The sequence below is a fragment of the Vigna angularis genome, chromosome 3 (assembly GCF_016808095.1).
Source record: "Vigna angularis cultivar LongXiaoDou No.4 chromosome 3, ASM1680809v1, whole genome shotgun sequence".
Taxonomy (NCBI): Eukaryota; Viridiplantae; Streptophyta; class Magnoliopsida; order Fabales; family Fabaceae; genus Vigna; species Vigna angularis.
This window is the reverse complement of record NC_068972.1, coordinates 22,862,137-22,887,035: the sequence shown is the minus strand read 5'-3', so window position 1 is coordinate 22,887,035 and position 24,899 is coordinate 22,862,137. Positions and strand designations below refer to the sequence as shown.

At 35.4% G+C, this 24,899-nt stretch overlaps 3 protein-coding genes across 3 annotated transcripts; 2 read left to right on the top strand and 1 right to left on the bottom strand.

Moving 5' to 3' along the window:
• The first annotated feature begins 807 nt into the window (after positions 1-807).
• On the top strand, positions 808-3,611 carry LOC108324117 (gibberellin receptor GID1B). The gene is made up of 3 exons (XM_052875448.1): positions 808-1,260; positions 1,357-1,447; positions 2,124-3,611. Exons 2-3 carry the CDS (start codon positions 1,409-1,411, stop codon positions 3,117-3,119), a joined length of 1,035 nt encoding a protein of 344 aa, XP_052731408.1. The 5' UTR covers positions 808-1,260; positions 1,357-1,408; the 3' UTR covers positions 3,120-3,611.
• Positions 3,612-7,693: 4,082 nt separating this feature from the next.
• LOC108326073 (LEC14B protein) lies at positions 7,694-15,244 on the top strand. Its single transcript, XM_017559333.2, has 10 exons — positions 7,694-7,926; positions 8,742-9,256; positions 9,326-9,445; positions 9,544-9,621; positions 9,780-9,956; positions 10,814-10,891; positions 11,192-11,367; positions 11,944-12,102; positions 14,285-14,345; positions 14,843-15,244. The coding sequence occupies exons 2-10, from the start codon at positions 8,828-8,830 to the stop codon at positions 15,041-15,043; spliced, it is 1,479 nt and encodes a 492-aa protein (XP_017414822.1). The 5' UTR covers positions 7,694-7,926; positions 8,742-8,827; the 3' UTR covers positions 15,044-15,244.
• Positions 15,245-17,146: 1,902 nt separating this feature from the next.
• LOC108326074 (LRR receptor-like serine/threonine-protein kinase SIK1) lies at positions 17,147-18,957 on the bottom strand. The gene has a single exon (XM_017559334.2). It carries the CDS (start codon positions 18,598-18,600, stop codon positions 17,410-17,412), a length of 1,191 nt encoding a protein of 396 aa, XP_017414823.1. The 5' UTR covers positions 18,601-18,957; the 3' UTR covers positions 17,147-17,409.
• Positions 18,958-24,899: the final 5,942 nt, after the last annotated feature.

The following is a 24,899-nucleotide window of genomic DNA, read 5'->3' as shown; positions in this document are numbered from 1 at the left end:
ACAAAAAAATTTATTTTTAAATCCCCTCAATTACTTTTCCTCAAATCCAGTCAAGTGAACAAGACTTTAAAGGGCATATAAAAGAGTACATCATACATAAATTACTAGGTCAATTTAAAATATTATCATTTAATTGTTTTTATTAAATACGTGGCTAAAAGCCCACAAAAAAAAAAGCTATACAGCACACGACAAAAAGGGAGCAGCTCCGGAAGAGTCCTCCACAAGAAGACGAATCAGAGAAGCTTTTTTTTAATTATCACTATTAAAATTAAAAAATGCATCTAAAATTATATTCTAAAACCAAATTGTTTTTATTTTCTTGAAATACAACAATTCAGAAAAAAAAAGTAATTTGTATTTTGATTTATGTCTATATATATATATATATAATATGTGTCTGTTTACTAAGTGAAATAAATTAAAAGAAGATGTAACTTTTTTCTCATTACCTTTTCTTCCTAAACCAAAGACTAAGAATATTGGATAATATTCTTTTGATCTGGTTGTTTATAGAAAATGGTTGGGCTTCTAAAATTGGCAACGTAGACGTCCCTTGCATCTGCGAGAAAAAAGGTATTTTTTTCGATATTACAAACGTTGATAAGGTTGGTGTTGTTGTTTATTTAAATATTTTGTTTAAAAGAAAAAAAGAAAAAAAGAAAAAAAGAAAAAGTTTAAGAGAAGAGAAGAGAAGAGAGACGTATGTAAACAAGGCCAAAACGGGGTTGTCAATAGCCATCAAGAAAGGTTGTGTACAGAAGCTTGTACGTCACAAGTCATTTCTCTCTGGCTCTCAATACACCAGCATACAGACAAAACAGGGAGAAGGGATAAAAGAAAAATAGCGACTGAAATGATTTTTCCCAAACGCCACAACCAATTAAAAAACACCCCATTATTATTTTCTCCTCATATATTTAAATGGTGGGTCCCATTTCAACAGTTTAATTCGGCCGCCAGCTTTGTCGTCTCTTTCGTCTCCGTCCATCCCCGTCGTTCCTTTGCGTTTGACTCTCTTCCTCCTTCTTCATTCTCTCCCTTCTCTCTCTCTTCTCTTTCTCTCTTCACCACTCTCCTTCTCATCGTTCTTTTCCTCTTCCTCTTATTCTGATCTCTCTGCCTTCCTCACTCTGTTTTCTCTCTTTTCCCACACTTCAAACTCTCCTTTTCTTTCTTTAACCGACAAATCAATCCAAAGGGAGCCATAACCCGTTACTCGTTACCCACCACCGTTTGTTCTTTCTTTTTTTGCCCAAGGTGAGAGCTTTTCTATTTCTTTAACCGCTTTTCGATGTTATGAGGCGGCTTAAGAGGTTGGGCATCGTGACTTGAGGATCACTGTTGCTTTTTTAGTCGATTCGGTTTTAGCGTCTTCGGTGTAGTGGTAAGGGAGGTGAAAACAGAGATGACTGGCACTGATGAAGTCAACCTCAGTGAATCTAAGGTAACATAACATCCATCTTTTTTTCTTTATTTTTTTTTTTTAACTTTCTATTTTATCTGTGCCTGGTTGTATATGTTTCTGTGACTTCTTTGGTTTTTTTATGCTGATTGCGTGACGAGGGGTGTTGTTGATTTTTGGGGAAAATTTTAATCTTTGGCTTCAATTGAAAGGCCAATGACTGAAAACGTATCTCAGTTACAGAGGGTTGTCTCTGTCTCTTTTATTACCTTTCTGGGTTTGGTTAATAATCATGGTACCCGTGCGATTAGGAGGATGCTGTTTTTGGGATTGTTTAGGTTTTTTCTTGTACTTTGTATTTCGTCCATGTAGGCCTCTTGTTTCTTTTTCTGGAAAGTTGGGAAATTGGAGTTTGATTTGGTGGCGCAAGTCGAAAATTCCTCTTTTTTTTTTCCTGAAGATTTGTAAGGCTCGTACCCTTTTGTAATCGTTGGTTCTGGTCTAATTTGTCAGCTTTTCTCTTGTTGATCTGCTAATAGTGTTATGATACTTTTTGCCTGGTGCCCGCGTTATCTAATTAAGGAGAGAAGCTTTCAGCTCAGTGACCTAGTTACCTGAATAGAGGAATCAATCAAGAGTCTCTTTTTTATTTTCACTACAGTGTTAGTTGATTTGGATAAGGTTCTAACTTCTAATAATATTTTCAATCTTTTTGTAGAGTGTTGTTCCACTCAATACTTGGGTGCTTATCTCCAATTTCAAGCTTGCTTACAATCTACTAAGACGTTCTGATGGAACGTTCAATCGAGAGTTGGCGGAATTCCTCGACCGCAAGGTCCCGGCCAACGCAATTCCTGTTGATGGGGTATTCTCTTTTGATCATGTTGATAGAAACACCGGTCTATTCAATAGGGTGTATCAAGTAGCTCCTCAAAAGGAGACTAGGTGCAACATAATAGAGCTGGAGAAGCCCCTGAGCACCACAGAGATCATTCCTGTTATAATTTTCTTCCATGGTGGAAGCTTCTCTCATTCATCTGCTAACAGTGCTATCTATGACACTTTCTGCCGCCGCCTTGTGAGCCTTTGCAAGGCTGTGGTGGTTTCTGTAAACTACAGGCGATCGCCAGAGCACCGTTATCCATGTGCCTATGATGATGGCTGGGCAGCCCTCAAGTGGGTTAAGTCCAGGAAGTGGCTTCAGTGTGGAAAGGATTCCAAGGTTCATGTGTACTTGGCGGGCGATAGTTCTGGTGGTAACATTGCTCATCATGTGGCTGTGAGAGCTGCTGAAGAAGATATTGAAGTGCTAGGCAATATTCTTCTCCACCCACTGTTTGGTGGGGAGAAGCGAACTGAGTCAGAGAAGAAACTGGATGGAAAGTACTTTGTGAGGCTGCAAGACCGTGATTGGTATTGGAGAGCTTTTCTTCCAGAAGGAGCAGATAGAGATCATCCAGCTTGTAACCCCTTTGGTCCCAAGGGTAAAAATCTTGCAGGTCTCAAGTTGCCCAAAAGTCTTGTTTGTGTGGCTGGTTTGGATCTTCTCCAAGATTGGCAATTGGAATATGTGGAAGGTCTGAAGAATTGTGACCAAGATGTCAAACTTCTTTACCTTAAGGAGGCAACTATCGGTTTCTACTTCTTGCCAAATAATGATCATTTCTATATCCTCATGGAGGAGATAAAGAACTTCGTCAATTCTAACTGTTAATATACTACTTAACCTTACTTACAGGATCCCATACATAACTAAAAGCCTGACATTTCAGCTGGGTAATCTCTCTTTTTTTTTTCTATTTTTGTATCTTATCTTTTTCTCTTTCCCTACTTTATAGTGGTGGTGTGTAGTTATTATATAGTTATGTAGTGTTACTCACTGTCATAACATCATGGTGGTAAATCTGAGCTTTGTGTGACTGGTAGACTACTGCGTCATGTTATCTGCTCTTGTCGTCTGAAGGGTAGCATAAATCAGTCTCGGCAGATTGAAGTGGCAGAGTTCAGTTCATTAGTGGTGTTGGGCTGAATCTCAAACGAACCCTATTTGACTTTTTCAACCTCTATAGGATATTGCTTGGTTGATCACTTTGGTTCAGTGGATGCATTTGATTTTTGTTGTATAACATATTGAATGGGAACTGGAGGAAATCCCATCCTGTTATGAACTTGTATGTTATATAAATGTAATGCTTGTTTTAAGTTAGATTTTGCTTTGGGAAGAAGCTATATATACTGCATCCTGTTTAATATCACAAGTGGTTTTGGTTCATTGTGGTCTTCAAAGGAATGTTTTTTGGCTGACAGGTTTGCTCAAAAATAAAAACTCATGTTTTCCAGTTTCTTTTTGTCGTTCCAAGGACTATCTTGATGACAAAGAATAAGGTTGAAAGAACTATGATAATGGCTGAATATGACACTGTTTTCTGGCCTTATAGATCTTAGCATCCGGAACCACCACGAACGGTGAAGTGTAGGAGATAAAGTAACATATACACAAGTGGTTTAAAAGATGAAGAGTGTGAATTATTGTGTGGATTTTGTTAGAATTATTTTCATTTGTGTTGGGTTGAACGTTAGATTCGCCTCCAAAAGTTGATACCAAAGTCCAAGATGGAAAAGAGAAATGAGTTTTGTCTGGTGTGTACTTAATCATAATGAATAATGAAACGTGTAATGGAAAGAGTGGGTGGGTGGGAGGAGGACCATCCTCGGTCCTTTGATGCCTTGAGCAAATCTCATTTCATCCACTAAAAAGAGATGAAAACAAGAACTTTCACAAGAACTGTGGAACAATCGTGCTATGAGTATGGAGACCAACCCAAATCATGACCCATGTCTGCATTGGAAAACATTATAGTCCACTGTTTGCTACTCCACCTCTGAACTTGTTCAATCTTTAGATGCAAATTTTTAAACTGCAAGTTTTTCAGTCCAAGATAAAAGAGTATGTTAATTTCTATTTTGAATTCTAGTTTGTCAAGTGTTCACGGTTTGTTTCACTCTGAGTTTTTTTATATTTCTGAACTATAGATTTATGCATATGTACTGTACTTAAGATTTTCATTTAGCATCCAATGGGGTTAGAATATGATGAATTGACATGGATTTATCTGGTATTACTTGTGTTTCAATACAATTTGTAATTGGTGAAACATCTGCAGTGCCAAATTTATAGTTTTATCTCAAAAGACTTGTGAAACAGTCTAATCTTGTTTTTTTTCCTCAATACAATTGTTATTTTTTCTTATGTATACCAGTTTCACATTTTTGGTGATAATAAGATTTTTTGGTTGAAATTATTGTTTATAATGTTGTTAAGGAGTGATAGATATCTGTTTCGACTTAATAAGTTAGCATTCACTTTCTCAAATTTTTACAGTAGTCTTGCTTGTAAAATTAACATTTGACAAGTAAAAATATATTTTTGAAGGGTTATGGTGATAATATATTCTCTATAAAATTTCCATAGCATGTATCAATTGATATTGGTGTTTTAGAGGTTCTATAGGTATTCTTAGAAATTTTTTTGATACCTTAAATTGTTTGGTCTTCTTTGTCAAGACAATCAAATGTATTTTAAATTGTTGGAGGACTTTATACTTTTGTTTGTTTGTTCTTATATGTCAAGACATTAAATATATTGTAAGAAGGCTATGTTTTCTGGCCAAATTAATATATACAAAAAAATATTAGAGGTGTAGTGTATACATAACAAAAAATTTCTATAAATCTAAACAAGAAATATTTATTTTATATTTATATTATTATGTTATAAATAATTCATATCATTATATGCCAAATATAAAAACATACAAAACATTTTATCTTACATATGTTACTTAGTCTATATATCAATTTTAAGTGAGTGAAACTTTTTTTGACTGAGCTTATATAAAATAGAATTTAGGAAAAATAAAAAAGAAACTTGAAAGATAAGTTGCTAATAAATATATCATACATAACATGTAAATGGCTCATTATATATTATATTATGAAATTGTAGATTTTTTTAGACGAAACGAAATAGATGCGACAATAGTATCAAATTGTAACTTTCTAGTAGTTATTCATGTTGAACTGAAATTAAAGATAGTTTATTGATATTTATTATCTTCTTTTTTTCATAATAATTTTTTTACAATTAAGTTATATTTCAAAAATCTAGTGTCTTAACATAGTTAAACATAAACTTACTTAAAAAAAGAGTGAATTTTGCAAATAATATCACTATTTCTTATCTTAATCATTATTTTCTCGTTAATTATTAATACTTTTTATTTAAAATGTAACCTACTACAACATACATGCAAGTGGAATTCATTAAAATTATTGCACCAAATCATAAGATTTGATGGAGTTTAATTGTTTGTCTTCATTCGAAGATATATGAGAGTTTCAATTTCTTTTAGCTTTTGCTCAATCTTAATTATTTACTAGCCTAAATAATTTATTTATTTTAAAGAAAAAAACAGTGCATATGTTGTATTTGTATATAATAGTGCACACAAAATAAATAAACATACTCGTATAAATTCATAATAACTCACCTATTATATTATAAAAAATCGATATTTAATGGATTATTATTTTAAAAAATCAACCCTTCTTTAATACATTTATAGATTCATATTTAAACATTTTTCCGAAAATTATTTAATTTAGAATTAAATATATTTTAAATTTTAAATTTTGATATAAAATTAAAATTTACTTCTATATCAAACTTTAAAACATTTTAGTCTCACACTTTCATATAATTTAGTTTTAAAATTTAAAAAATAATAGATATAATTATCTTAACTTAATTATATTATAACTTTCTTAATTATATTATAACCTTTTTAGCATATTAAATGACATTTTAAATTAACGTTTAAATTGTTTACCTGTTTTATAAGTTAAAAAGATTATATTTATTTATTTTTAACTAAAATAAATTAAAATTTAAAATAAAAATAACAATCAATTCAAATTTTATGTTCAAGAATGACATACTTAATCTTTTAAATATAAAAATATAACTTTAAACCGTCATATTGTAAATATTTCTTTTTATATAAATACGCCCAATGTTCTAAATTAAATATTTACTTATTAAAAAATAACTCATCGTGATTTAAACTCTTTATTTAAACAATGAGAATGTGAGATAGGTGAAATTGTAACTATTTCAATTAAATCAATAAATAAATATCCATGACTTTTGTTATTCTTATGTATGATAAGTTTTTCCATGCATATAAATTCTCACTCCATATCTATCTATCTATTTATTTATATATTTATTTTTCAAAGAGAGTTTTTCTGTATGGTCCATAAAAATCAAATCAAACATTTTATCTTTTAGTTTTCATTCTAATTCACTTTAATAAACATTTTCTTTTCATCCACACATCTCTCTCCACGTGCTATCTTTTCATATCTAACAAAAACTTACATTTACAAAAGTGATTTATTTATAAATATTTTTCTCACAAATAAATACATTGATACGTTCTACACAAACCCTACAATTTTGATGTTTGTATCAATCATTAATCTGAAGATAAACGCACTTAAAAGAAATAATTTTGGAACGTTTGTCTTGATAGCTTTTATTTAAAACTTTTGCACTTTGTATGCTATTTTCACCCTTCTTACTCCCTTGATTTCAATTTTAACTAATTTCTACCTCCCATTCAACAAAATATATTTGTTCTCTATAAATTAGATGACACAAAACTCAAAGAACATTTGTGGATAAAATCCGCATTAGGTTGAAAAATAATAGTTTAATGAACATGTATTTAGGTAAAGAAGGAGTAGTAAAATACTCATCTTTTGCAAGTTTAAGAATTTGAAAGCTTTTAGTATGAAAAAAAGAAAACTATTTTAAATTATTTTTACTATAAATACCATTTAAATTTTGTGTATTTTTCGTATAAATATATCTTTCATAGTTATTTAACCTTAAAAAAAAATATGTTTTCAATATTTTCTTTTTAATTTTGTTATAGTTTAACAAATAAATAAATTCAAATACACGTGATCATGCATTTAAGAACTTTTCTTTTCTCAAATTCATAAGCTATTGTTTACCACTGAGTTTAACTTTTACACAAAGTTAGTTAAGGATTTTGAATATTGTGTATTACCGAAAAGTTATTTATAAAAAAATTCTTACAAATAGTAAATAATCATAATTAAATATGTTTGTAATATTTAAAGTAAAGTGTATTGAAAATAGAAATAAGAAATAAAAAAGAAAATGGTGGATATTTGAGTTTTGCGGCTTCTTCTCCCTGCACATGCAAGGTAGAGAATTTTCTTCCCCGTCACCCTCACTCACCCACCCACTTTATCCAATATTTAATGGTAACAGTGACATTATGCATATATCTTCGTCTGGAGGATTGATTGGATTTTATTTGTGTGCCAAAAGCAGAAAAATCCCTCTTATGTTACCCTTTTTGTTGCATATATTCCTCAGAATCGTCCCACACAACCCTTAAATCACTCTCAGCCAAAGCTCTTAAGAGGTATCACTTGTCACTATTCACTATACTATTTATTATTATGTCAATGATTTCCAAAATTAAACCCTGAATGCTTTCTCTAATTCATTTTTATTCATATTAATTGGGACGTTTCTGTTGACTTTTACCTGTTCTAATGATGATTTTACCTATTCGTGGTGGAATTTTTGTTGTTAGGGATAAGGGGAGTTGGAGGATAATTCCTAATTGATTCCTGTTTGTGATTGCTTTCTCGTTAAATTTTAGTTTCTGAGGATGTCCACGATGTTTCTGGAACATGGAAAGGGTTTTGAGTCCGCGAGGTCGTCTTGTTTTAGTTTCGTAAATACTCTTCACAATTAGGAATGTTATGCTGCTTACGAATTTGCTTGCTCTCTGGAACCTTATATGGCTTGTCGAAAGGTCGTTGAATTTCTGTAAATTTAGTGCCTCAAGACACGATAAACCAAACCAATCCAAGTTGAAAAAGGCCATGTTTAGGAAAAGAAAATAAGAATCTAAAACGAATACTTATTTTCTTCTCTCATAAATTAAAATTAGTTTAGCAGAAATTAAAATCAGTTTTCGGATAAGCTAAAGGAGAGCCCTAGTCTGGAAAGCTGTTCCAACAAAATCAATACTAACGTGCAGATGTTTCTCTCAGGGAAAGAGCTTAGCTTGACTCAACTGTAGTGTTTAACTTTCTACGAGAAAAATGAAACAGATTTATCTTTGTTTCATTTTTTTTTCTTTGCTAATGGTGGTTTTTAATTATTTATATGAGAATTAAATCTAAAAATTTACTCAATTTTTGTGGCTAATGCTTCTTTTGTTTTCAGGTCTGATGAACACTGATTTTATGAAGATTTTGCAGAAAATAAGATGCTCCAGCATTACAAAGTTTTGTGTATTTCTGTGAATAGTTATGTATGCCACAGCCAGTGCACTTTACATTGACGAAATGGGTTATGCTATGAGTAGACTAGAGATAGATTCTGATCATTGTGAAGATGAAAATGCTATCCATGAAGAGTCTAGCAGTGGGCAATCTAAAATGCCGTCGACATTTCTGGACAATGAAATTGCTCAGATAACAAAGCTGAAGTCAAACCCCCATCAACAATTAGTCCAAGTTGGAACTGGAAGGCCGCAGTTGCCTGTTTCTCCTGTGAAGATGCTGGCAGGTCGAGAATCAAATTATTCAGGACGGGGAAGGTTTTCTTCAGCTGACCGCTGCCATCTTTTGAGCAGATATTTGCCCGTAAATGGTCCCTGGCTTATTGACCAAATGTCTAGTCGGGCATATGTATCCCAGTTTTCAGCTGATGGTTCTCTTTTTATTGCTGGGTTCCAGGTAAAGTGTTTTCAGCTTCAACCTGAAAATGCATGCTATAGTTTTGATTACATTTAAATCACATTGCAGGGAAGTCATATAAGAATATACAACGTGGACAGAGGTTGGAAAGTTCAGAAGAACATTCTAGCTAAAAATTTGAGATGGACAATCACTGATACATGTCTTTCACCTGATCAACACTATTTGGTAAGTTACTGGGTTCTACGTCTTTTTATTCCTTTTGTTTTCTGTAAAGGTACTATTATCCGGCTTTTTCTTATGGTATCTGCACTCTTCAATTTCAGGCTTATGCCAGTATGTCACCCATTGTACACATTGTAAATGCTGGATCTGCTGAAACAGAGTCCTTAGCCAATGTTACAGTATTCACATCTAACACTACTCCTTTTTTAGAATTTCATATGCTATAAAAAATTACAGAGCAATAGATAATGAAAAATTGGATTTCAATCTATCAGATTCTGTTTAGTGATATTCCTTTTCCTATTTGTAATATACTTTTATTTCTTCTAATATGCAGGAGATACATGATGGTTTAGATTTTTCATCAAATGATTATGGAGGGTACTCATTTGGAATTTTCTGTGTGAAATTCTCGAAGGATGGAAGAGAATTAGTTGCTGGAAGTAGTGATAATTCTATATATGTGTATGATCTTGAAGCAAATAAGATCTCACTTCGAATTTTAGCTCACACGGTATTGCTACTAGGCACAACTACATTTATTTAGTTTCATATGATTTGGGCTATTGTTTGATATCTATTGGTTTATGCAGTTATGTTGCAGAAATAATTAAGTTTCACGATTCCATAATATAATTGGAGTCTCGACAGATAGAATTGATTGTGCATAACATGAAGGGGGCAGTTTTATATTCTGTTCGATGGATTGGTCTACTGGTTATAAACCATTTTATGTATTGGCAGTGCCTGTGAAATTCTATTTTAGGTTTTCTGTCATTGATATATTCGTAAATAGATCTTAAAATTTATAAAAAATTTGGAGAATGTGGGTAGATTTTTGTATCCTAAGGTGGAATCTCAATTTCATTCCTAACTTATTTTTGCGCACACAATGCTACTTGTTTTCTTTGCTGGTTTAAGTGCAGAACTCAAGATCGTTTGAGAGAATAAGCTTGATTATAAAATATGGAATTACCTCTTGTAATGCCTAAGTTCCTGTACTATCGTTTTGGCTGAAGGATTTAAGGTCTAATCCTCTATTTAACTTTGAAACATATGGAAGACTAACAAATATGATTCACTATGTTGGTGTATAAGTAAAGAAATAGATAATCCAGAGATGGTATGGATGATCTGGCTGGATAACCACTCTTATTCTCAGTATCCCTACCTTCTCCAAGCCACCAAAAGCAATAAAAAAAATGTCCAAGCCAAAAGAAGAATCGGATTGGACTTATATGATATGTCTTTCTTCTTTTCTTTTTTGGTTTTTGTATCGAAATTATTTTCCTGTTGTCTGATCTCTGATGGTTAAAAAATATTAACCAACATAGAGAGGTTCTAACATTTTGTTTTCATTTTATGTTGCAGTCTGATGTGAACACTGTATGTTTTGCTGATGAAACTAGCCATCTTATTTACTCCGGGAGTGATGATAGTTTTTGTAAGGTTTGTTCAATACCATGCGATTTTTTTGTTTGTCAAGATATTATGTTCTTTGTCCTTGAATATCCACATCTTTTGGTTTTAAATGGAAGTGGTGGCACCTTTTTACACAGGACGTCAATCTCATAGTCATACAAGGTTAAATAAATATTGAACCTGAAGTTGTTTCTAGTTAAGTGCGGTAGTTCTTCTCTTTGGCCATAGTCACTCATTTCAGAAATTCCATGATTAATCACTAGAGTTGTTTTAGTTTCTCTTCTGATTGTTGGTGAGGAACACATTGTAATATACAAATTTGATTAGGTCTGGGATCGACGTTGCTTAATTGCTAAAGCCAAACCAGCAGGGGTACTGATGGGACACCTTGAGGGCATTACATTTATTGATACTCGTGGAGATGGGCGTTATTTCATTTCAAATGGTAAAGATCAAACTATCAAGCTCTGGGACATACGCAAAATGTCATCCAATGTTACCTGGTATGCTCCCCACCCACCGATCCACCTCTAATATTCTGATGTGCACATTTCGTCTTAACACGTGTGTGGAATAAAAAACATGACTTAAGGTCATACTAGGATAATAATAGCTGATAATTTTTGCAATGCTAGAGATGTTTAACAAGATACGGCAGTTATACCAACATTTCTTTGAGGTATCATGTTGGAGTTTGAATTTATATTAATTCTTAAAAGAATCTATAAGTTAATTATGATATATTATCTGATTATGAGGCTGATTTTTTTTTTTGGAATTATCTATGAAGTATTCTCACTACTTTTTCTTCAATGCAAAATACTGGAAGTTTTATATAATTTTGTTACAGAATGACATGTCATGTTGGACTCATGCTTCTGTCTCTATTTGTGTTTGCATACTTGTGTGGGTAATTGAAGCTCTTAGAATGATTTTCAGAATTCAGTCTTGCATGTGATATTTATAGATTTTTAACCTAGCTAATGATGTCTGTTCCTCTCCGGGATTATGATGTTTCTTGATGAAATTGTTGTCAATTCATTGACATACTATATAACATAATTTTCTTTCTATTCCAGCAATCCTGGGTACAGGAGTTACGAATGGGATTACAGGTGGATGGATTATCCACCCCAAGCAAAAGACTTGACTCACCCTTGTGATCAATCAGTGGCTACTTATAGAGGTCATTCAGTCTTGCGCACTCTTATCCGTTGCTATTTCTCACCAGCTTTTAGGTGAGCACTAAGCTGGCCTTGCTGTGTAATTATTCTTCATTTTCTTGTCATGATCCTCTTTTGATCTTTTTCTTAAAGCTTCAATTATTTGTCATAGTCAACCGAACTGTTTGTAAAAGTGTGCTTGGTTTTTTGAGGGGGAAGAATAAAAACAAGTTCTGTCAGGTTCATATTTGGATCAGCATGCAGCTACTTAAGATTGAAACTGTAAAATAATTATAGAGGGCTTAATTGATCCCTCTCACAATCTTCTATTTATAAGAATAAATTGATACACAAGTACATGATAAATAGGGTAACCCTAGACACAATATAATCATGATAAATAGGGTAACCCTTGACACACTATAATGATGATAAAATAGGATAAATATCCTAACACTCTCCCTCAAGCTGGGGCATACAAATTGTATGTACCAAGCTTGGAACAAATAAACTCAATCCGAGGACCCCTTAATGACTTGGTCAATACATCTGCGAGTTGATCGTTTGACCCAATAAACTCAGTACATATTTCTTTGGTCAACAACTTTTCACGAACAAAATGACAATCAATTTCTATATGTTTAGTCCTCTCGTGAAACACTGGATTTGATGCAATGTGGAGAGCAGCTTGATTGTCGCAATACATCTTCATAGTATGAATGTCACAAAATTTAACCTCTTGAAGGAATTGTTTCACCCATATAAGTTCACATGTTAGTGATGCCATTGCCCTATACTCAGCTTCCGCGGTTGATCGAGCTACTACATTCTGTTTCTTACTTTTCCATGAAATAATGTTTCCTCCCAGAAAAACACAATATCCTGTAGTAGACTGTCTATCAATAGGTGAACCTGCCCAATCTGCATCACAATACCCAGAGACCTGAATGCTTCCTTTATCTTCATATAACAATCCTTGCCCGGGAGCCTTCTTTACATACCTTAGAATGCGAATGAGAGCATTCCAATGGTCAACACATGGAGCCTGCATGAACTGACTAACCACTCCAACTGCAAAGGATAGATCTGGCCTTGTAATAGTGAGATAAATCAGTTTTCCAACCAGCCTCCTATACCTCTCTGGATCGGAGAATAATTCACCTTCTTCTGTCCTTAATTTCTGGTTTGGGTCCATGGGACTGTCTACCGGTCTACAATCAATCATGCATGTTTCTTGTAATATATCAAGAGCATACTTCCTTTGGGAGATTACAACTCCATCTTTTGATTGCGTTACTTCAATGCCTAAGAAGTATTTGAGACTTCCAAGATCCTTGGTTTGAAAATGTCTACACAAGTACTCTTTTAGTTGAGATATTCCAACAACATCATTTCCAGTAATGACAATATCATCAACATATACTATTAAGTAAACACATTTCCCGAGAGAAGAATGACAATAAAAAACTGAATGGTATGCTTCACTGCGTTTTAGCCCAAATTTTTGAACAATGGAGCTAAACTTTCCAAACCAAGCACATGGGGATTGCTTGAGGCCATATAGAGATCGATGCAATTTGCATACCATACCAGACTTCCTCTGAGCAACAAACCCAGGAGGTTGCTCCATATAAACTTCTTCCTCAAGATCACCATGTAGGAAGGCATTCTTGATATCCAATTGATGAAGTGGCCAATGAAGAATGACTGCCATGGCAAAGAAGAGACGAATAGTAGTCATCTTGGCTACAGGAGAGAAAGTGTCACAATAATCAAGACCATAAACCTGAGTGTAATCTTTTGCAACAAGCCAAGCTTTGAGCCGATCAATTTCACCATTAGGACCAACTTTAACTGCATACATCCATCGACAGCCAACCGTCTTTTTCCCTGGGGGAAGGGGCACCAGCTCCCAAGTATTAATGTGGTCAAGAGCCTGCATTTCTGCAATCATAGCTTGTCGCCATCCAGGATGATTAAGTGCTTCTTTCACATTCTTGGGTATAACAACAGAGGACACTGAGGATAAAAAAGAAAAATAGGAGGGCGACAATCGATGATAGTTTAGAAAATTATAAATGGGATGGGAGTTTCGAGTGGAACGAGTACCTTTTCTGAGGGCAATAGGCTATGCTGAATCTTAACATATTAATTATTGTACTTTTAAATTGGTTTTCTTCAGCAATATCTTTTGGCTTCTATATCGTTTGGGGATTTGATTAAAGTTGTTAGACTGATATTATCCTCAAATTTACAGCACTGGGCAGAAGTACATCTATACTGGATCACACAACGCATGTGTTTACATATATGATTTGGTATGTAATTTAATTTCTTCTGCTCTAGCATTATATCCATGTTGTATGATTGGCACAACATTATTTAGGTACTATACAAGTTACCAAAAAGTATATTTCATAACCAATTTAATGACATCAATACCTATTATATTAAACGACAATCCACCCATTTTATGTCAATCCCTGTTAATTTTTTGAAGTTAAAAAATTATTGTGTATTTGAACACGAGTGATAATACTAAGGTTTGAGTCTTCATTACCCGTAAATGGCTTGCCTAAAAGGATACAGATCACATGAACACCCTTTCGGACTCCACTACATGGCTACTGTTAATAAAATTGTTGGGGAAGAGCGGTGTAACGTGATGTATATTTTCTTGGGCACTATGTATGAACAAACTATATTATAATCGGGGAATTTTGCAGTTAGATTGAGCTGCTGTTTGCTTAATTTACAAAGAAACAAAGACAAAAAGTTCAAGCTGGTTCTCTTTTGATTTGATAATTCACTACAGGTGAGCGGAGCTCAAGTTGCGACACTGAAGCACCATAAATCACCAGTGAGAGATTGTAGTTGGCACCCCTTCAACACCATGCTTGTTAGCTCCTCTTGGGATGGAGATGTCGTGAAATGGGAATTTGCTGGGAGTGGTGATAGACCAGCGTCTTTGAGTAAGAGGGTCTGGACAAGACACTTTTATGATGAGTACATATGATGTCAGTGAATTAGTTATGGAATGCTCTGGGGCATGCGTACCCTGTTGTTAATGAACATGTATAGGACGTTTTAACATAATAAGGCATGACATGAACAGCCATAAGGTCTTGGTACATAAATAATCATGTAAATTGAGATTGGAATTGATTCATTAGTACGCTATGCCTGGAACAAATTATTAGTATTGTACAATGTGTCATTAATTGGTGCGGTCTTCTTGTGGTGATCCTAGACTCCTGCATGGTGCTTTGGCTGAATCATTTACACGTACATTGTACCCCTAATTATTGTGGATCCCCTTTTGTAAATATCAGGAATAAAGCTAATAATGCTTCTGGTTTCTTCCAAGTTAGGCCGTTCTCCTTCAAATAGCTGTAAAGGAATAGAAAAAACAGTGACAGCATACATTTGCCCAAACGCCACTGCCAAGATGCCTATATCACTGTGGTTGTGCCGTTGTGGATATCATGGGAATCTTATAACTAGGTTTCATCCTTTGTTGTCTTGTCTTAGTGATTTATCTGATTATTTTGTTTGTCATGATACCTTAGTTCCTTGATTTTGATAGACCTCATAATAATTGTTATAGAGAAGCAGGTTGATTTATTTTTGCCTGCCTTTTAAAAGCAAAAGTGTTCCAAAAATTATGAGTTTTAACCTTTCAAAGAATGGAGAAATTTCTCATTTTGTTGGCCTTAAAATAGCTTTTTCTCCGAGAGGGTCACACTTCCGAAGGCGCTATCTTAACAAACAGTAAAACTATGGGGGACCCTCTCTCTGCTGTCTGACTATTGGTAAAGCAAAGATGTTATTTTAAGCCACAAACAAATTATAAGATGATAAAACCTGAGATTCCACAAAGAAAACGAGTGAGATGTCGAGTGAATTAAGTACACCCAGTACGATGAAGGCAACAAAACATAGAGGACTGGGTTGGGGCCTCCAGCAGAAAAAGGCTACAGGTTTCCATTTTTTTGGCGACAACGGTCTGATAAAATTTTAGCAAATAATTTATTATTTATTGGCAAATTGCAAAAGATTGTTATTTACTATTCCCCAGAAGATTTTGCATGTGAAGATTAGAGTACCGAGAAAATTCTCGGAGGATTGGCTACAAAAAATGAACTTGATAATAGATTTAATCATATATTAGCAGATATAGACATGCATTATGCGAAAGTATTTGACTAATGACCTGGACGAACATCCAATCCAATAAAGCAACAACCCGAGACAGACAGATATATAAGTGGCTGTGGATGGTTGAAGGTGTGGGTTACGTTGTTTTCGATATGTTATTAGTGTTAGGTTGTCTAGCTGCTTCGTGTGTCCTCTGGTAAATTAAAAATCCAGCCATACCTAAACTTGTTCTCTTTTCCTTGTTTTCATTTACATTTACCTTTTCTTATTATGCTTTGACATTAGCTGCTTCATGTGCCCCTTTGTAAGATTAATCCAACCCTACCTATTCTCAGCTCTTTTTTCTTGTTTTTTCACATTTGCTTTTTACCGTGATGATTCCTTTGTCGCCACAGTCGCACACAGAGGGCGGAAAAAGAGAAAGTGTTGTCAGTCCAGATCCAAGGCTCAAAAGGCTTACAATTGCAATGCAAAAAAGATATCCCCAAAATGGTTGTCGTCCCTACAACCATTTTCCATTGAAGGGAGCAGCGACTCGTGCCCATGGAAAGCTTAAAAAGCTGAAGAAACGGTAATTGCACCGAATGGCCACCACTCCACTTCCCACAAAAATCTGAAAATTGTGATCTTCCAAAAATAATCAAAATAATGATGGAACAATAACCAATTGGGATTGATATACATGCATCACACCAAATTTTACATCTCCACTATGATCAAATATGTACCAAAATTATGAATAGACAGGTGCCAATGCCATCCCACACTGTGTAATCATTAGAAGCTTCCACCACGACACTAGCAAGCAGCATTTTAAATGAGCATAAAAGAATGGAAAAACAAAAACTTTCCCGATGGCAAGTTACCAGTGATGACAATAAAAATAAAAAAGATAATGCAAATATTAACTCACAGGAGATGGCATAATAGAGTTTTAATTGATCGAAAAAACCTGGTAATAATGATCAATAATTTTTTCATTGTTTTTCATAATGGATCATATTACATTAGTAATATAGATAATAATCATAACATATATGATTTGAGAAGCTCCCGGAGCAAAACAGCTAAATTGTCTAAATCTAATCCAAAAATATTCACAATCTTCTCATTATTCATTCCCTAATAACCACCACAAAATTAAATAATAATGAATCAGAAAGCAAGAGGAGAAATAAGGAAGAAGGAAAGAGGTAAGATTTTGACTTGATGGGTCGGGTCGGATCAGGTTTTCAACTGGTTGCATTGCGCAGTAGGCCTGGTTTTCTGCTTGCCAGCCCTCAAGGGGCAGGGCGTCTCAACGGGCGGGACCATGCAATTATACTGCAGACACAGGGAGCTTCTCTCTGGAATCACCGCCGTTGGGCTTATCTCAATCCCCGTCAGATAGTTATGCTGCAAGTAAAGTATCTGAATGCTGGCGTCCAGCAACCGCTCCACGAAGCTAGCCGGTACCCGACCAGAAAACCGGTTGTTATTCAGGTACAGGTACTGCACGCTCGCCAGCATTGGAGATATCTGACCGGACAACCGGTTGTAACTAAGATCAACGGTCGGGATGGACACCTGCTCAACGGGCTGGACCGCACCCGAGAACTGGTTCCTCTCCAGCTGCAGATTCGTGAGCGGGAAGGAAAAGATCCGGTCCGGGATTGGGCCCGTGAACTGGTTGAGACTAAGGTCCAAATAGTTAAGCTGGTCGAGGCGGCCCAGGAGGCGATCCATTGGGCCGGTGAGCTGGTTCCAGGCCAGGGAGAGGTACTGCAGAGAGGGAGGGAGCGAGTTGGGAGGGAGCGAACCGGAGAGAGAGTTATGCTTTAGGTCGAGCCGTGTTAAAGTGTGTGACTCGAACCGAGGGAGCGAACCGGAGAGGCGGTTATGGCAGAGGATCAGGTTAGTCAGCTCCGGTAGGGATCCCACGGTTGGAGGAATGCGTCCGGTGAGTTGGTTGTAGCTGAGATCGATGGTTCTGAGGCCGCGTAACTCGCCGAGCATGGTCGGAATTTCGCCGGAGATGAAGTTACGGTTGACGCCGAGAAACCTGAGGTTCTTCAAATCGGAGAGGGATTCTGGGAGAGGACCGTAGATTCTGCCGGGGACAACGGTGAACTCGGCGAGCGCGGAGAGCTTGCCGAGGGCGGGGTCGAGGCGGCCGGTGAGTCCGGGTGAGCCAGCCCTGGGATCACCGAGGTTGAGGGAGATGACCCTGTCGGAGTCGCAGTAAACCCCGGCGAAGTTGCATGGGTCTGCGGTGAAATCCCAGGAGGAGAAGAAATGGGAACCGGGCATGTCTTCGAGGGCTTTACGAATGGATTGCAGAGCGAGGAAATCAGCAGGGTCTAAAATAGCCTTCACATGTAGAAAAGAGGAGAAAAGCAAAAGGAGAAGAGCACAGACATTTTTGCAGGTGGCCATTGAAGCCCCAGTGGAGGAAGAAACAGAAAATAGGGTTTTATAGAGAAAAGAGGAAGCTGACTAAGAACTGCAACTGGAATGGAATTGGAACTGGAACTGGAACAACCAACATCTAATAGTCAAAGCCCTTATTTAAAGAGGGTGATTAGGCTTGCAAGAAAAGCAACTCTCCCTACACCACTGTATCAGAATCAATGAATCAATGAATCAATGAACGAACGAATCAATCTTTTTCTGTTGGCTTCTCAGAGAAGGCGCAATATCATGCCAATGCTAATCACTACCAAAAGCTCATGCTTTTTTCTTTCTTGTACTTCCACTCTTTCTCTTCCAACCAACCAAAACTCCCATTAATCAATAATAATCCTTTTTTATTATTTTTTCTTTCTCGGGAACAGTTTCCATCAAACGGTTGTCCGACCCTATCTGGCATCCGAACCTCAGCCTTGCCTCCATGTCATCCTCTCCGCGTCTTTGCTTCGGCTCTTCTTTCTCCCGAACCATATAGCAGCTGTCAAAATGATTGGATCGCTTCGACACGGGGAAAATACATGCCACGTGTTTCTCCAACCAAAGATTATGTGAGAAGGGACGCTGCGAGTCTTTTGCTAATATATTAAAATAAATCCTAAATCTTACTTAACACAACTTTCATAAAATATTAATATTTACTAATTGGAAACGAAATAAAGATAAAATTAAACATAAGAATTAATAATTACGTTAAACTGGAACAATATTTTTCTCTAATTTCTTTCAGAGAAACTAGTTGTATATATGAAGAAAATTAATTTTTCTTTTTAAAATAAGCACAAACAAAACATTAATTTTTTTCCCATATCTCTTTTTTCTGGTTTCCTTGCCGTCTACTCAATTAATTTTTACACAAAAATAATTAGCAATGTAGAAGTGAGCCAAAAAGGCCAAAAGCTGGGTAGCAAGATTGTCAGGAAGAGAGGGAAGAAAAGTGTGGGGCTCTTGAGTGAGTGACAGCTAAGCTATGAAGTTAGGATTATTTAATTTTCTTCAAAGCTTCTTCTATACAGTTTTACTTCATTACTATGCAGCAAAATGGATGATAACAAATAATAAATGTGTATTCCTTTGTTTTGCTTCCATTTCATGTAGGCAACTACAATTCAATATATTAGAATTCAGGAGTTTCATATAATTGATGCATCACTTCCATTATTTTAGTGTTTTTCATTATTCATCCACTTCATGCGTCGCTGCATAAATGTCATTAACAAGAGACTGAATTTACCCTGATGATTAAGTCCTCCTACCCCAATCTGCATAACATTAAAAATCAAGCTAATAAACCAACAAACACTTTTTACTCTTTTTTTTTTTTTTCTCAATTGCTTATAAGAAAATAAACTCACGCTAATATCTCTTTTCTCTTGGATCAAAGGAGGTGGTTTGAAGGTGAAGTAAGCTAAGTCAAACACATTTTTGGTCAAAGATATGCATGCACCAAAGCTTCTTTTGCAATTCACATTCAGCTCTAAGCTTTCACCGATTACCGTATAGAACAATGAATTTATTCTCCTTGGGTACATAATTCAAGTCAACATAACAGAATCAGTGCAGCTATTTCATGTGCTAGGGAAAGTTTGTTTCGTTTTCTTAAATTGTTCAGCTTTTCTTCCTTCAGTACATATCACTATCCTTTCTTTACCCTTTTCCTGTGCTAAAACTACCTCAGCTCTATTTGCGTGGATCAAAAGCAATACAGCTGTAAAATTGAAAGTAACCCCAAATATGGCTATTTGAGGTTGCATTAGAAGTAGATACAAGACATGGTGAATTTTGTCAAAAGTTTTGAAATCAGTTTTCATTTTTCACCACCAGATTAACTATTCTGACTCAGATATATTAATTATTCTAGCAACAATGTTCCTAACCATCACCCTGTGACTAATAGTTGGAGAGTTAGCTTAATAACTATACCCAACTAAAAGAAGAAAAGAACTACTGTAGCCTAGCACTCTGGATTCTACACTGATTTACTATCTTTTCTACTACATCCTTTAACGTCAAGAGCAAGTTTTGTCCCAACCCCACTAGAAAATTGCATCTTCTATAATTTATTGTTCTCTGACCTAATACCCGAGTAAGATTTGGTTAAATAGGTATGAACTCTGGTTAAAATCAGTGAAAAAATGGGTTTCGGAAAATGACGCGTTATCTCAGACAAAAACATAAGCTGTCTAGATATTAATATTGTTGATAACTGTATGCAACTCGAACTCAAATCCAGCCAAACAAGTTAGAAACATTTTTATTTTTTAAAATGTAAGAGAATAATGTCTGTGATGAATTTGGTCCCAAGAAAATGCCACACTTCATATATATGTGTAGGTGTCCAATTGAAACCACTCCACATCAATTATTTACCATAGAACATGGTGAGAGACAGTTCAGAGGAAAAAGAAAAAATCCACATGAACCCCAAATGGTCCTGTTTGAAGTTTCGCACACCAACCACAACAACCAAAACACCTACTTATTCTGTTACATGGAGTGTATAATTTAAGGACTTTGAGGTTGTGCCTTTTGAGAATTGCGTGGTGATTACTCAACTCTAGTGTGTTCATCCCGCATGCTTATTAATGTAACTTCCTTGTACTGTCTTTTTCTTACAGCTTTCTCCTTTGATTCCACTAGGTTAGTTCCCAATGAAGTTACTTTTCTTACTAAACATTGGTAACTTAAGTTGAATGTACATGAGAAAAAAAGTTCCAAGGAATGTTGATCGTATAACTCAAGGGTTGTTACATTCGACATGTGTTTGGTTTCACTCTTAAAACTTTGAATATCTAAGTTTCGAGTGTAAAATAGAGAGGTTATTTAAAATAGTTTTAGTTTGATTCAACATGTAATACATATGAATGTGCAGATTTAGATTGCATTGTTTTCTATGCCTAATGTAAGGATGGTAACAATTATAGATTTGAGAATTTATTCATTATCTTTTATATATATATATATATATATATATATATATATATTAAATATTATATAGACAAATAATTTTATAGGGATTAGTCATGAGTTTTGTCCTCTCCCTCGTAATCAAGAATTTTATTTCTATAGATACTTAAAAAAGTCAACTATTTATTAAATGTTTTAGTTTAGTTTATTTTACTTCTTGAAAATAACTTTCTTGGGAGTAATCAGTTTTAGGGTCTTTTATTGGTTGAATTTAATTTGCATGTATATAAGAATTAGTCAACTCTAACACTTGAGGCTTAACGGTAACTATTTGTAACCAAATGATTAAAATTCTAAGATAAATAAGATTAGAAAAGATGGATAAAAAACAAAATTAAAGAAAACTTAAATTGAAAATATAGATAGCCTTCATAACTTAAATTTTCTTTTTATCAATCACTCTAATTTTTTTACATCCATTTATTTTTTTATTATATTTTTTCTTTTGTTAAATGCTGTCTTGAATTTTGTCTTCATGTGATAGGTGATTTTAAGTTTTAGACAATTATTTCTAATAAAATTATCAAAATGGCGTAAAATTAACAAGTCAATTCCACCAACCATGGATTCAAGTCGGATATGAGTTAAATTATTTTTACAGATTTCAGTATGGGTCAAAAATGGACCAAACCTACTAAGAATTCGACTCACTCGGGTTGAACCCGTGGTAAGCTCAGTTGGTGATAAAAAAAAAACCTAACTTACTCTTAACTTAACAATCCAATCCAAAACACAAACAAACTTTAAAAAAATATTAGGGAAGAGAGACACATGCCCATGACCTTTCATTCACTCTCTACCTTTGTCTCTTATTAGTCATTGATAGTCAAGGATTTTTGAGTTTCACTTCCAACTTTGTGCAACTTGCAATCAAACGACACACCACGACCACACACGACATACGACGGGCCATTGCCACACACCATCGACATCGTAAGGTCACAATTTGACTTTGTTCGCACCTTTGAATCCTTTGTTGACACTTTCTTTGATTTCTACCATTAAACACCAACTTCATTGTCAAATGCCAACTCTGCCATTAGCTGCCACTATCAAATGCAACAGTGTCGCAAAACACAACTTTGTCATCAAATGTTGCTATCAAATGCAATTGTTCTGTCAATACACAACTCTACCGTCAAATGCAACTGTTATGCCAAACATAACTCTACCATCAAATGCCATTGTGAAACACAACTTTTTCGTCAAATAACGAATATGTGTCTTTGAGGCATGCTTTGTAAAGGTCTATGTAGAAAACCACATGCGACATTTGCCGTTGGCCTTCTTCACCTTGACAACATTAGGAAGCCATGTGGTGCAAGTGATCTCTCTAATGAAACCGACTTCGAGAGTGTTGTTACTTCATTATTGACAATTGCTTGACACTTTTCTCCAAGCTTTTTCTTTCTTTAAGCCACAGGCCTAGCCTTTGGAAGGATGGAAAAATGGTGGCACAAGAAACCAAGATTAATACCTGGCATTTTAGTTAGACACCAGGCGAACAAATCCACGTTTTGTTTGAGAACTTCCATTATTTGCCCGAGAATTGATTCTTCCACATTCATAACCTAGGATGGCTTGGTCCCTAAGGTATAACTTTATATTGGTTCATCAAATGAAGGTCGGTCGTCATCTGGGAACTCAGACTTGGGATCAAGGTCGAGAGTGTTGCTTTCTAAGCTTGCTTCCTTGCTAGTGATCTGAAAATACTGACCAACGTGATTGCACTCCTCGTCCCATTGTGGTTCTAAGTGTAGTGAGGCAGGTTACTTGATTGTTGCTGTTTGGGGTGAAATGTTGGTGCCTACCAAGTTGGTAGGAGGCACATGTTGTGTTATCCTCAATCAGGAATTTCATTGTCATGTGCAAAGTAGAAATGACAACCATGAGGTTATTCAACATCTTTCGTTCAACCAGGATGTTGTAAGAAGTGTCGACATGCACCAGAAGGTATTATATCATTACGATGTGATGTTCCTTTGGTATTGTAAAGGTCATCAATAAGTCAATATAATCTTTCGTGTGGCCCCACTCTCTTGCAAAATGGAGTAGAGGTTTTGGGTAAGGCCAAACCAAGTTGGTCGGGATGTCCAACTTCTTGAAGCCGTGCCAGAATATGACTTCAGTAGAGCTTTCCTAGTCGAGGATCTTGTGAACTTGCTAATTAGAGATGATTGTTGTGATGATTATTAGGTCATTCTAATATGTGAAGGTTAAAGGAGATAAGCATAATTATGGGAACTAACTCAGCGAGTTTATACTCCTCTAGTATCTTATTTGGGTTTTCTGGGAGTTTCCCCCTTTGGAAAATCCTCCTATGATGGTATAGACGTTTCCCCTTGTCTAAGCGGGGTTTGGTTGTGCTTGGATGATCTAGCTTCAGACTACTAGCTACACAAGAGGTAGAGTAGGTTATTGAACCTAGACATGATATTAAAAGTTGGGTTTGAGCACCATGGTTGTTTGGTCTAACTATCCTTGACCTTGTTCCGCGTAGCCTTCGCGTCCTCTTCCTCAACCTCATCTTCCTTGACCCTTGCCTTGACGACTTTTGCCTCGCGAATCGAGCCAAGGCACCCAAGTGGATCAACTCTTCAATGAGATCCATAAGGAATTGACACTCTTTTGTGGTGTTTCCTATGCTTTGATGGTTAGAACACTTTCTTATCGGGTCGACATCAGGGAAAGGTGTTAGAGGTTCTTAGAGCTAGATGAGTTCTAGGTTGCATGCTTATTTGAGTATGGTATCCTTGCTAGCATTCAAGGGAGTGTATTGATTATACCGAAATGTGGCTCGATCATTGGCATTACCCTTCTTGTTCTTCCCCCTACTAGGCTCCTAGGATTTTTCGCTCTCTTTGGCATGTTTTCTTCAATAGTTATGTAATTGATTGCTTGCTCCCTCAGATCATCCATGTTTGTCAAAGTGGTGTAGCAGAATGATTAGTGTGTTTGGAAAAAAATTAAGATGACAAGGTGAATTGATTTTTTGTTCTTTAAAATAATTTTTCTTTTCTCTTTTTACACTTACTTAACAAATAATATCCACAATATTAAAGAGTGTGGGGAAAGAGATATTTGCACAAGTAGTTTTATATTGGTTCAAATCATATGGATCATACGTACAGTTGCTAATCCTAAATAGAGATTAACGTTCCACTATCACAAGACCAATAAACTATTACAATCACGTAGAAAAATAAGCTTAATGGTTTAGAAACACTTCTTTTGTTACCCCCAAGAGATGATACTCACTTCCCCTAAATACCACAAGAGATGAACACTTCCTCTAAATGCTT